This window comes from Hyperolius riggenbachi, chromosome 7, assembly GCF_040937935.1.
Source record: "Hyperolius riggenbachi isolate aHypRig1 chromosome 7, aHypRig1.pri, whole genome shotgun sequence".
In the NCBI taxonomy this organism is placed as follows: domain Eukaryota; kingdom Metazoa; phylum Chordata; class Amphibia; order Anura; family Hyperoliidae; genus Hyperolius; species Hyperolius riggenbachi.
In genome coordinates this window covers 266,533,325-266,547,652 of record NC_090652.1, presented here as the reverse complement: position 1 = coordinate 266,547,652, position 14,328 = coordinate 266,533,325, and the positions used below count along the sequence as shown (strand labels likewise).

General features: G+C 45.1%; 1 protein-coding gene across 6 annotated transcripts in view; it reads left to right on the top strand.

Annotated features, from left to right (window-relative positions):
• Positions 1-14,328, top strand: part of RBMS1 (RNA binding motif single stranded interacting protein 1) — a 470,972-nt gene that overhangs the window by 424,821 nt on the left and 31,823 nt on the right. For all 6 annotated transcript variants that reach the window (XM_068245657.1, XM_068245659.1, XM_068245658.1 and 3 more), the window contains exon 6: positions 1,209-1,288. In XM_068245657.1, the coding sequence (XP_068101758.1) occupies positions 1,209-1,288 (80 nt within the window). The remainder of the gene's footprint in view (positions 1-1,208; positions 1,289-14,328) is intronic.

The window sequence follows — 14,328 nt, the reverse complement described above, 5'->3', positions numbered from 1 at the left end:
TTTCCACAGCTGATAGTTACATATGATTACTTCATATCTAGCGCTTATTACCATCAGCTGATAAGTTCTAAACAAGAAAGAGAGATCCCACATTTAGTTTAAAGGGAACCAAGCACCAATGTAACTTTTTATTTTTTTAATGAACCACCTCATAAGGTGGTGGTCTAAACTGACTGTGTCATTGGGGAAGGGTTGAGGGGAGTACCATTACTTGCCTACGTGCTGCTCTTCTGGTTCCCTGTCTGTTCAGGATGCACCATCTCTTTTTCAGACCGCAGTTTATATCTCCTTGCAGTTCTGAGTGTGCACGTGTGCCACAGTGCATGCCAAGCAATGTAGTCCGTGGATGTGAGTACATTCTCTGTACTCGCATCCTTGGGCTACACCGCCTGGTATGCATTGCGGCACATGCTCAAAACACTGACTGGAGATTTAAACTCTGGTCGCTGCAGCTGTCTGAAGGGAAGATGGGGCATCCCAAACAGACAGGGGACCAGAGGAGCATCACCCTGTAGGTAAGTAATGGTGCTCCCCCCAACCTAGCGGTGTGCTCAGTTAAAAAAAAGCAGGCAATCTCTTTGACCCTCCCCTCCTGTCTACGCTGCCATGACAGGAAAAGACAGAGTCCCTAATAAAGACAGTGTATATACTTTCTTAAAGAGAACCCGAGGTGGGTTTGAAGAATATTATCTGCATACAGAGGCTGGATCTGCCTATACAGCCCAGCCTCTGTTGCTATCCCAAACCCCCCTAAGGTCCCCCTGCACTCTGCAATCCCTCATAAATCACAGCCACGCTGGTGACAAACAGCTTGTCAGAGCTGGCTGTGTTTATCTCTATAGTGTCAGTCTGCTGCTCTCCCCGCCTCCTGCAGAACTCCAGTCCCTGCCTGCATCCCTTCCCTCCCTGCTGATTGGAGGGAAGGGATGGGGGCAGGGACCGGAGCTATGCAGGAGGCGGGGGAGCAGCTGAGACTGACACTACAGATGTAAACACAGCCTCACAGCACGGCTGTGATTTATGAGGGATTGCAGAGTGCAGGTAGACCTTAGTGGGGTTTGGGATAGCAACAGAGGCTGGGCTGTATAGGCAGATCCAGCCTCTGTATGCAGATAACATTCTTTAAACACACCTCAGGTTCTCTTTAAGATATACTTTAGCTTTCCAATTAAGACATCTTACTCATATTGCCATTTCTTATCTTACAGAATGGAATCAACAGAGAAATGTGAAGCAGTGATCAATCACTTTAATGGAAAGTTTATAAAGACACTTCCTGGAGTTTCAGGTTGGTCCACTTATTTATGTCCAACTAGTAATTATTTCCAGGGAACTCTATGGTGGAATTGCCTTGCAGGATTCTAGCAGCAGATTCAATTCTGAGAAAACTGATGATGATGTCACCTCAGTGAGGGAAATTCCAGTGCACTGGTTCCTGTGTTTGCTTTATTACATGCTGTATAAATGCTATGGGGCATGTATCAGTAGGTAGGCGTGGCCACATTGATCAGGCCTGATGGATGTTCTCGAAGTCCTTTTGGTTGGCACCGAAGGAGGAGCCACAAAGTTGAGAGGTCGCATCAACTGTTGCACAGGGAACAAGTGTAACTGGTCTTGTAACTGGTCTTAATAAGACCTGTGTGCTTGCCGGTGCCTTGTCTCGGCCGGATTGCCCCAACGGCTACAGATGAATGTCCAAATAGCATTAAGAGACGGCACACCACTGGCTGCAATGATTTTGCTGTATTAGATGAACAAGTACACTGTATGTTATGAATATTACATTCTTCTTCAGGTGTTAAAACACCTTTTAACACCTGAAGAAGAATGTAATATTCGTAACATATAGGCCTCAATTCACTAAGCTTTATGAAACACTTTATCGAATGTTTGAGAATTTACCTCATGGGTAAAATCTAATTTTGAATTCACTAAGGTGTTATAGATTTATTAATAGTTTTATCAATAAAACATTCGATAAATCTATAACATCTTAGTGAACCCAAAATTAGATTTTACCCATGAGGTAAATTCTCAAACGTTTGATAAAGCGTTTGGTAAAGCTTAGTGAATTGAGGCTATAATGTACTTGTTCATCTAATGCAGCAAAATTGTTGCAGCCAGTGGTGTGCCGTCTCTTATTGCTATTTGGACAAAGTTGAGAAGCGGCTTTCAGACCCTTACTATTGCATTTATCCTTTGATGTCCAAAATACAGTTTTATTATTGGGCACTGAGAAGCCCATGTGGGTGGCTAGAGTTCTTCTTTGTTAGCTCTATTTCTGCAGGTGCCTGTGTACATCATAGAAACTTGTTTATTTGATCTTGTCCTGTTTTACCTTATGCATGTAGTATAAGTTTAACAGACTGATGTTCTTTTTTTGGGACCTAATGCTACAGGCAAGACTGCAACTAGTGCTACAGGGAAGTTGTAAGATTGTTACCAATACAGTACTACAGGAAAGTTGTAAGATTGTTACCAATACAGCACTACAGGGAAGTTGTAAGATTGTTACTAATACAGCACTACAGGGAAGTTGTAAGATTGTTACTAATACAGCACTACAGGGAAGTTGTAAGATTGTTACTAATACAGTACTACAGGGAAGTTGTAAGATTGTTACTAATACAGCACTACAGGGAAGTTGTAAGATTGTTACTAATACAGTACTACAGGGAAGTTGTAAGATTGTTACTAATACAGCACTACAGGGAAGTTGTAAGATTGTCACTAATACAGCACTACAGGGAAGTTGTAAGATTGTCACTAATACAGTACTACAGGGAAGTTGTAAGATTGTCACTAATACAGTACTACAGGGAAGTTGTAAGATTGTTACTAATACAGCACTACAGGGAAGTTGTAAGATTGTCACTAATACAGCACTACAGGGAAGTTGTAAGATTGTCACTAAGGGCCGGTTCACACGGACGGCAGGCGGCGTCTACCGCCAAGCGTTCGGGACCCATCGGCTAAACGCTCCCATTCAAGTGAATGGCTTAGCATTGCGCGGTTACCGTCGATAGCATAAGCGCGGCGTTCCAATCCCGATTTAACGCGTCGTTTCGGCCGTCCCTAGAAGCCGCATGCGACGTCCAGGGACGGCTAGCCGACGCGGCTTCATGTCCCCCTGCGGGGAGGAGAAACGCTGAACGCGACGATCTCAGTACTGCCGCCAGCGAACAGGACGTCACAGGACGACACGACTTCCTGGCCGCCCCAACGCCGCCTGCCGTCCGTGTGAACCGGCCCTAATACAGCACTACAGGGAAGTTGTAAGATTGTTACTAATACAGTACTACAGGGAAGTTGTAAGATTGTTACTAATACATCGCTACAGGGAAGTTGTAAGATTGTTACTAATACATCGCTACAGGGAAGTTGTAAGATTGTTACTAATACAGTACTACAGGGAAGTTGTACAAGATTGTATGATGTATGGCCAATTTTATGTCTGGTTTGCTTTCTCTATTGGATGATGCTATAACAGCACTTGCCGATTAAATTAAATTAAATCACATGGGAGTAATATGCAATACAGTAGAATCCCGTTACAGTAACCTCCAAGGAACCAGGAAAAGTAGTTTACTATATCAGAATTTGTCATACATTGTATATTTATACAGAAACATTTTCTGGGACCTGAGGACTGAATTTACTATATCCAGAGGTTTACTCAGAGTTTTCTATAATGAGATTCTACTGTATAGTCTTTATAAAAACATATAAAAATGTTTGGGTTAGGTGCATTTATTGCCATGTTTTTACCTTTTTACATGGTTCTAATTTAACTCTTCTGGCAAACACTTTAAAGGACAACTGACCTGAGAGGGATATGGAGGCTACCATATTTATTTCCTTTTAAATAATACCAATTGTGTGGCATCCTGATCTTTCATACATCAGTAGTGTCTGAATCACTCACATGAAGCAATCAGGTGGCAAATCAAGCCACACATCCGATCGGCATGCTTGTTCAGGGTCTATAGCAAACGTATTAGGCCCCGTTCACACTTGCGTTTTGGCAAGTAAACGGACCGGATCCTGATCGGATCCTGACCTGATCCTGATCAGAACCGTACGGTTCCGATCAGGATCCGGTCCGTTTGTATCAGGCATGCATCAGGCTGCCATCCGGATCCGTGCGCAAAAAATAGTTAAATATAAATAAAAAAATGTTGGGGTCAGCAGAAGGTGCACCTGGTGCACCTGTAGAATCAGGTTCCTCCGCTGTAGGCCTCACCTCCACCTCCGACATTCTGCCAAACAGCTCCAGCACGTCTGTCACTGCTGCTCCACTCCAAACATGCTTGGCCCATGTGTCCCCATCCGAAATGGCCGCTTGGATACGCATAGGAAGTGGGGTAGAACGTCAGGTTTTTGTAGGCAGTGTGTTCTGTGCCTTCCGTTCCCCATTGGTTTCTGTGTTCCTGATGGTGCTGTCAGGCTCAGGTCAGGCTCCGGTCAGGATGCGTGGGCTGGAGATCCGGACACAAAAAATAGCGCATGTTGGAAAAGAGTCTGGAGTCCGGATTCGGTCCGGCTCCGTACTGTACGGAACGTACGTATGTGAACGTCCGCATAGCCTTTGCATTGCTATGCGGAACGTACGTTCCGTTTGTACAGTATGCGGTCCGGATCAGATCCGGAAAATCCGGATAGCGAACGCTAATGTGAACCGGGCCTTAGAGGCAGCGGCTAAACAGGACAGCAAGGCAATTGTCCTTTAAACAAGCTATGCAGCAGCTGTGAAGAGGACATTTTCAGCACCTCCTGCACTTATTGTGGGGCACTGTTGTAGTCATAGGATGATGATAAAGGTCAGCATGGGTTAGGAAGAACAGTTAAGGGCTGGCATCTGGTAAGGAAGGTATTTTGATTAAATTCAGACATGGGAAACCAGGAGATATAAAGGTTCAGAACTGAAAGGTTAGTGTTGGGAAGGGTGAAGATGGTTCTGGGGTCTCAGGACCCTGAAAACCAGTGTGCTGATACTTGCTGACAGAGCGCTGACCTCACAGTATTCTGAACAGGATCTACTTCTACTTACCACTGGAGGTCACCAGGATGGCTGCTCATTTTGAGTGACACAGTGCTTGTTATTCAATAGCAACGAGAATGTTTAACATGAGCACCCTCTAGTGGTATTCTTCCAGCTGCTGTAAGCTGATCAGTATGAACCAACATTTATTCCTTGACAGGTGCTGCCAGGCCAATTTAAACTATAGTTTGTTATGCTATTTAACCTGCATTTAACAGAGGGCAAGGGAAAGAAAAAAAATAACACACTATATTGCTAAAACAGGACCACTCTGCAAACAACCTTGCAAAGTATATCCCTCCCTTCTCTCCCCACATAGGCGTCTTGTGCTATGATTAGCTGGTCAGAAGTCATGCAGGTGAACAGGGACATGTTCTGAGGCCTGTCTGAATTCTTAGAATGCAGACTATCTGCAGGAACTCTGTCATTCCCGTTATTCTGCTTTGAAGTCCTGTGTGTTCAGTTACAGGTTACACAAGTGATGGTGACCAGCATAAAGCTACAGAACCCGGATTGTATCTATTCTTATGTCTTTAACCACATAAAACTGAATGGTGACTTCTGACTGGCCACACTGAGGTCCTGTCCTTTGTACAGTATTACTGGGTTTAGCTCCGCCTCCCCTTGGTGAGCTGACCTTCCATCTGGCTCTCCAGAGATGCAGAAGGACCATGTGTTCTGCCCATCTATTTGACAAGGAATCCCAAAGTAAGAGGTATTCAGAGCAACCCCTCCGTGCTGTAATTGCCTACTGAGGGAGTGGATTGTCATTAAACGGCCTGAGGTTGGAAGACCCTTTTAAATGGCACATGTGTTCAATTCAGAGCATATATTTCAGTTTTGGGTGGATAAACATGGGCGGAATAATTGTCGCATCTCTAGGAGTTAGAGTAATTAGATCTTCCTTCCCTCTTCTTATGGTGGCCACTAATGGTCCAATCTTTTTCATCCAATCTTATCATTTCTATCTAATATAAGGTAACTGCCAGAAGTATCCAATTAATATATTCCATCAGTTTACTCTTCTACTACATAGATTTGGTAAGATTGGATGAAAAAGATTGGATCATTAGTGGCCACCATTAGGGAGATCTCTCACTTCAGGTCCACCTTACAGTACACCTGAACTGAGAGGGTTGTGGCATAGTGGTTAGCACTCTCGCCTTGCAGCGCTGGGTCCCTGGTTCAAATACCAGCCAGGGCACTATCTACACAGATTTTGTATGTATTCCCTGTGTCTGCATGGGTTTCCTCCAGGCACTCCGGTATCCTCCTCACAAAAACATACAGTTAAGTTAATTGGCTTCCCCGAACTGGCCCTTGATGCATACACTATATTGGCCCTGGCCCTAGATACATACACTACATGATGCATATATACACATAAAACACTGGTAGGGATTAGACTGTGAGCGCCTCTAATGGACAGTCATGTGACAAGACAATATACTCTGTACAGCGCTGCAGAAGATGTTGGCGCTATATAATTACTAAATTATAATAATGCTATATTTTCTTTTAAATATTTGTTTCCTGGAAGTCCTTCTGATCAGTAGGGTTTGAATCACATACCTGAAACAAGCATGCAGCTAATCTTGTCAAATTGTCAGAAATAGCTGATCTGCATGCTTGTTCAAGTCTATGGCTAAAGGTATCAGAGGATCAGCCGGACAGCCAAGGAGATCTCCATTGTTTAAAGAGAATCTGTACTGTACAATTCTTACAATAAAAAGCATACCATTCTATTTATTATGTTCTCCTGGGCCCCTCTGTGCTGTTTCTGCCACTCCCTGCTGCAATCCTGGCTTGAAATTGCCAGTTTTAGGCAGTGTTTACAAACAAAAGACATGGCTGCTAACCAGATTGTGATAGGCTGAGAGGAGCTCAGTCTGTGACTCACACAGAGCCTGGAGGGGGCGTGGAGAGGGTGTGTATAGCTTCTATCCTATCACAAGCAGACCAGCACATTCCTGCCTGAGTACCTGAGCCTGACAAAGCCAACAGAGGAAAGAAGATTAAATGATATAACAGAGATAACACAGCCACTGTGCAACTAGGAAAGGCTGCAGTAAGACAGACCACATTAGAACAGGTATAGGATAGGAGAAATAAGGCTGAAAATCTAGTTAGTCTCTTTAAAAGGAAATTTAAACATGTCAGCCTCCATGTCCCTTCTAGGCCAGGTGTGCTTTAAAGAGATCCTAAAGTGAGAGGGATATGGAGGCTGCCTTTTTTTTTCCATTTTAAGCAATACCAGTTGCCTGGCTGTCCTGCTTATCATTTGCTTTTGATACTTTTAGCCATAGACCATGAACAAACATGCAGATCAGTTGTTTATGACAAAAATTTGACAAGATTAGCCACATGCTTGTTTCAAGTGTGTGATTCAGACTCTACTGCAGCCGTAAACGTCAGCAGGACAGCCGAGTAACTGGTATTGTTTAAAAGAAGATAAATGGCAGCCTCCATATCACTCTTATCTTCTACTTTAAAGCAGCAGGGACAGCCATACTATCCCAGGAAAAATGCAAATATATAAGTAGATAAATACTTGTTCTACGTATGATATGTATTGTATTGTCCCAAGTTTTGATTTTGATTTCAGTGAATTTTATATAGTAAATAAATAGAAAACTGTTCCAGGCATTTTCATTTTACTGCCTATGACTGAAGCCAATACTGGTGTCATTTCCCCCCTTACACTTTTTTTTCCCCTCCCTCCTAGAAACTGCACTGTCATATCTAGCATTCTTTGTAAACACGTGGGCACATCATAGATCTATTTTATCAGGTTCTGTAGATGGATGATGTTTGTTTGTTCTTCTCAGCCTCCTTTCACACTGAACTGCCCTCAGTCAATCATTGAGGAGCAGATATGTGGTAGGCAGGGATGCTCAAATTTGGATTCGGGAGATACCCAATATTTGCTATCCAGATATCTCCCAGTAAACCTGTGCGGGCTGGGGGAGGTGGTCAAGCGTACTTGTCTGACGTCTTCTTTGGTCTGTCCCTCGGCGCGGTCCACGCGCATCACGTGACTACTGCGTGAACCGCATCGTGGGAGGCGCCGAGGGACGGATCGAAGCCTCCCCCCCCCCCCCCCCCGCCCAGGTTTACTGGGAGATATCTGGATAGCAACTATCCGGGTATCTCACGAATTTTAGCATCCCTGGTGGTAGGGGAGATAACACGCTTCCTTCTCCCTTACAACGTACCAAAATAGAGCCAGGCTGACTGACCTAAGATTCGTTACATCAGAAACATTTATGATTATAATTCAATGCTTGCAATGCAGACTGCATTTAGACTACATAAGAAACACCGAGCACTGTGTAAATGGAATTGGATTTTGTGGCTGACAATCCCACTAAGAATAAATAAGTAGCTTTGCAGTTGCAGTTTCCCAACACTCTGTCAGGAGCGCTTAATAAAGATGTGAAATCCCTGTAACTTCTCATAATGCCGGTGATGTGATATTAGCAATATGTATGTCTCAGGTGTGTGAGTCACAGGGTGAGCGATTTAGAAATGAGTGTAATTATATGCAATTCCCTCTCCTAGATAGAGCGGCAGGGCCGCCTGTAATTATAGCATGTGCCGTGGTGATTTATGGCTTTCCAGGAAGGATACCAGGCATTATGTTACTGATCTAGGGCTGATATAATCACTATTGGTTTTACCAGTCACGCTGATAAAGGATATTCATGTTTAAATGATTGCAAGCATACAATTGGCTTTTTAATGAAGTCCAGGTTATTTAGGCCTTTCTATGATGAGGACCGTGTCATGCTGCAGCTATATAGCTCACACTTCAGCCTGGTACACACCTTTACAGTGGACCCGAACTCTTGCACAGGACAGAAGGAAAACGGAGAGAAATGCACCCTGTATGTATTTAGAGAGTTTAGCCTGTCTAATTCCCCCTCATTTGTGACAAATCACAAGTTTAGTTTGATCTTTCAGCTGTGTCAGCTGACTGCTACGACAGAGCAGCTAATTTGTAAACACAGAATGTTAACCCTATGTCTGCTTCCATGACAGCAGGAAGAAGAGACACTGCAGATTTATTGCAGGCTTTGTATCAGCTGTAACAAAGAAATGTTTTTCTTTAAAGGTTATTATGCTGTTGCGTATCTTTTACAGCAGAGAGGATGTTCTGAGTTTAGATCTGCTATAATGTATTACCCATCAGCTGGTTTTACCTTCAGATATCGATCAGAGCAATATTGGGGTGTTTTTTTAGTATGGCAGAGTGAGCACAGACTAAAGCAAATCCTTTCAAGAAAATGTTTTCAAAGTTTATAACACCAGTACATAAAGAATACTTTTAAAGCGGACCTGAATTCAGAACGTCATCTCTGCTCTAAAAGATACACAACAGCATAATAACCTTAAAAACATCTTTGCTACAGCTGATACAAATCCTAAAGTAAATCTGCACCGTTGCTACTTCGTGATTCATGGAAGCAGACATATTGTAAAAGCAGACCTGTACTGAGAACGTCCTCTCTGGTTTAAAAGATACGCAACAGCATAATTACCTTTAATCAAAAAACATTTGTGTTACAGCTGATAAAAATCCTGCAATAAATCTGCACTGCTGCTACTTCCAGATTCATGGAAGTAGACATGTTAACAGCCTGTGCTTTCAAATTAGCTTATCTGCCATCTCTGCCATGGCAGTCATGTGAGACAGGAGATATCAAATTACAACTTGTGATAAATGAGGGGGAATTAACCAGGCTAAACCCTCTCTAAATACAGCGTGCATACATCTGTTTTCCTTCTGTCCTGTGCAAGAGTTCAGGTCCACTTAAAGGGATACTGTAGGGGGGTCAGGGGGAAAATGAGTTGAACTTACCCGGGGCTTCTAATGGTCCCCCGCAGACATCCTGTGTTGGCGCAGCCACTCACCGATGCTCCGGCCCCGCCTCCAGTTCACTTCTGGAATTTCTGACTTTAACGTCAGAAAACCACTGCGCCTGCGTTGCCGTGTCCTCGATCCTGCTGATGTCACCAAGAGTGCACAGCGCAGGCCCAGTATGGTCTGTGTCTGCGCAGTACACTCCTGGTGACATCAGCGGGATCGAGGACACGGCAACGCAGGCGCAGTGGTTTTCTGACGTTAAAGTCAGAAATTCCAGAAGTGAACTGGAGGCGGGGCCGGAGCATCGGTGAGTGGCTGCGCCAACACAGGATGTCTGCGGGGGACCATTAGAAGCCCTGGGTAAGTTCAACTCATTTTCCCCCGACCCCCCTACAGTATCCCTTTAAGCATCCTGTGCTTTCAAATGGGCTTATCTGTCATGGCAGTCATGTGACAGGGAGAGCTCAAATTACAACTTGCGATTAGTCAGAGGAGGGGGATTTAGACAGGCTAAACTCTCTAAATACATATAGGATGCATTATCTAGGTTTTCCATCTGTCCTGTGCAAGAGTTAAAGTCCACTTTAAACCTATTAATCCAAAAACAAAAAAAACTAAAAAATAATAATCCATCAAACTTAAAAGCTAGAATATAAGGTAAAGCGAGCAATAGATGAAGGAAGTGATGACAATGTAATTGCCCTGCCGTATCTGAGACAGGAGGCTGCCTTCCATACTGGAGGCTTTTGTTGCGAGATGAGTTTGCTCGAGGCCACTGTGGACTCACAGACGGAGCAGAGACTGAATAAAATGGAATAATTAGTTTTGCCGAGACGCTCTGTGCTTTCCTGGCACAATACGCAGCAGGTATACTGGGAGCGCTTCAAGATTGCTCTGCTGATAGCAGGCATGTCAGCTAAAGATTGGAAAACAGGGACCACACAACACAGGCCCGCAAGCTTTAAATTAGCTCCAAAGAGGACGGCCGTCTGCTTGACAAACTCATCAGCAGTGTGGCTAGTGAGGCCGCGGGATTAGATGCTGCTCCGATGTTTCATGTGGATCGGACTTCATTTTATGGCTATCGTTTTTATGGAGGAGGCCTTTTCAGAAGCTCTTAAAGGGAACCTAAACTGAGAAGGATATGGATTTTTCCTTTTAAAATAATACCAGTTGCCTGAATCGCCTGCTGATCCTGTGTCTCTAAAGGTCCGTACACACGCCGGACTTTAGGCAACGACGGGTCCGTCGTTGCCTCCCGCTGGGTGGGCGTGCCAGCGACAGTCCGGCGTGTGTACGCTCTGTCGTCAGACTGATACGGCTGTTTCTGAGCGATCCGCCCGGCGGATCGCTCAGAAACAGCCGTATCAGTCTGACGACAGAGCGTACACACGCCGGACTGTCGCTGGCACGCCCACCCAGCGGGAGGCAACGACGGACCCGTCGTTGCCTAAAGTCCGGCGTGTGTACGGACCTTAATACTTTTAGCCACAGCCCCTGAACAAGCATGCAGATCAGGTGCTCTGACTGAAGTCAGACTGGATTAGCTGCATACTTGTTTCAGGGTGTGATTCAGCCACTATTGCAGCCACAGAGATCAGCTGGACTGCCAGGCAACTAGTATTGTTTAACAGGAAACATCCATAGCCCTCTGTTAAGGTTCCCTTTAAAGCTAAACTACGGAAATTACAGGCAATATTGTGTTCCATAGATCTCATCCTGATAATAGTCAGAAATATAAAGGCTCTATACTTTGGGGCTGCACCATATATGGCAGTTACCGTATTGGCTGGCTGGTGTCTATAGAAGGCAGAGTGCAGCATTGCATCGACTTTTCCCATAGCACCTTCCAGGAGGGAGCTGGCACAGTGAACCTATTTTTTTTTTTTTAATTCCTGGGAATATTATTTGATTGTAGGAATGTTTTTTTTTTTTTTTTCCCCCCTTATTGCAAATTCTGTTTTTTTGTTTTTTTTTTATGCGAATACATACCAGGGTTTCCCAAAACAATTTGTCAGGTTCCACCACAGGGGTCCTCAACTGTATGTAAACCAGGGGAACAAGTTCTGATTTTGGGGGGCTTCTTCCAGTCACTCAGCTTCATCCTGGTCCGCTCTGTTCTGCTGCTGTAACCCTCAGAAATATAGCCGACTGCACTGTATGGCCTTGGCCTTGGGGTTTAATTTAAAGGGAACCTGAAATGTGGTATGTGGAGGCTGCCATATTTATTTACTTTTAAACAATACCAGCTGCCTGGCAGTCCTGCTGATCTCTTTGGCTGCTGTAGTGTCTGATTCACACCCGAAACAAGCATGCAGCTAATCCAGTCCGATTTGTGTCAGAATCTGCATGCTTGTTCAGAGTCTATGCCAGCCTCTATATCACTCTCACCTTGGGTTCACTTTAAAGGGGCCCATACACTTAACGATTTTCCCGCCGATATACAGCCGTTTTGATCACAGTGATCGAAACGGCTGTGAAATCGCAGCGTACACCGCTGACAGGACGATCGATTTCCGTCCGAAATTGATCGTTCCCATTGATTCCCGTCGACCCATCCATGCGGAAGATTTTTCTCGGTCGCCGGCGGGTCAGGAGTGCCTCGATAGCGGTCTTCGAATGCCCGACGACCGGCGCAATGCAGCGGGTATACATTACCTGTTCCGGCTGGCGCGAGTCCCCACTGTCACTTCTGTCTTCTCCGCTCTGGTCTGGTCTCCAGCATGCTTCACTTCTTCCTGCCCGGCAGGAAGTTTAAACAGTAGAGGGCGCTCTACTGCCCTCTACTGTTTAAACTTCCTGCCGGGCAGGAAGAAGTGAAGCATGCCGGAGACCAGACCAGAGCGGAGAAGAAGACAGCGGGACCAGGGGACTCGCGCTGGCCAGAACAAGTAATGAATGCGGGGGTGGGGGAGAGCGGCGGCAGCACCACCACTACAGATTGTGAACGGTTTCAGGCTGAAATCGGTTCACAATCTGTTTGCAGTAAAGGTAGCCATACGATCCCTCTCTGATCAGATTCGATCAGAGAGGGATTGTCTGTTGGTCGAATCTGATGGCAAATCGACCAGTGTATGGCTACCTTAAGGATCGCCCAGCCTCACCTTTTCCCACACGCCATGTCCCACAGTAACTCCCTCTATGTGGCATCACGCGCACTATGGCCGCACTCCCTTCCATAGGATTACACGGTAGGGTAGGCAAGTGGAGTGCATAGCCCCACCCCATTCCCATAGAGGAAGTGATTGGCTTTGTGCTCCACACTCCTCTTTAAAGGGAAGGTCCAAGCAAAAAAAAAAAATGAGTTTCACTTACCTGGGGCTTCTACCAGCCCCATGTAGCCATCCTGTGCCCTCATAGTCACTCACTGCTGCTCCAGTCCCCCGCTGGCAGCTTTCTGACCTCGGAGGTCAGGGCCGCATTGCGTACATTTTTACACATTCCCGCTAGTGCAGGAACATTAACACATACATTTTTACGCGTTAGTGGTGCAACGCATACATTTTTGTTCCTGCACTAGCTGGAATGCGTAAAAATGTACGCAATGCGGCCCTGACCTCCGAGGTCAGAAAGCTGCCAGCAGGGGACTGGAGCAGCAGTGAGTGACTACGAGGGCACAGGATGGCTACATGGGGCTGGTAGAAGCCCCAGGTAAGTGAAACTCATTTTTTTTTTTTGCTTGGACCTTCCCTTTAAAGAGGAGCTGTTAGGTATAAGGTCTCAGAGAAAATAAACACATATATCAGTAGCTAAATATAGGCTGTACTTACATTACATATGCATTTCACTGTCCACGTTTGGATTTCACAGAATTTTTATATAGTATATGCAGAGAATGATGCTCCTGACAGCTCATGGCAGGCTCCATGTTTGTCTGTCTCCTATGAAGCCAAATGTGTCGTCATGTCCTCCCTGCTTCCTGATCACAGAAAAGCTCGTACTGAATAACACTAGTTTGCAGTGAATATTAATTAGCCACGTGGCTAGGAACAATAGCGGACTCCTGCAGTGTACTCTGCCGGGAGATTTATCAGTGCTGTGCGCTGGACTGAGTTACATGCTATTGTTACTTGACCCTGTAACTTCTCATTAGCAGCCGAGGGGAGGGCCCCAGAATGCTTTGCAGTATGGTTTGCGGCTTGCGTCCTCTTAAGAGCTGATAAGCACACATCAAATGAAAGAGAGATTTTTATCTTCACTATTGCCTTTTTGGCTTCCGTCTAAACTGTTTAACACAGGAGAATAGAGGTTTAAATTAGCTTCTGCAGTCTGACAGTTACTCTTTAAGGCACTGCAGGGGCCATGCCAGCTTGGAGTGGCTCTGAAAGATTACCCCTAGTTATGAAAGTATTGAAGTTATGGTGTGTGGGGGAGTTTAAATATGATGGGGGGGGATTGAGATGCAGGGATCACAAATCGC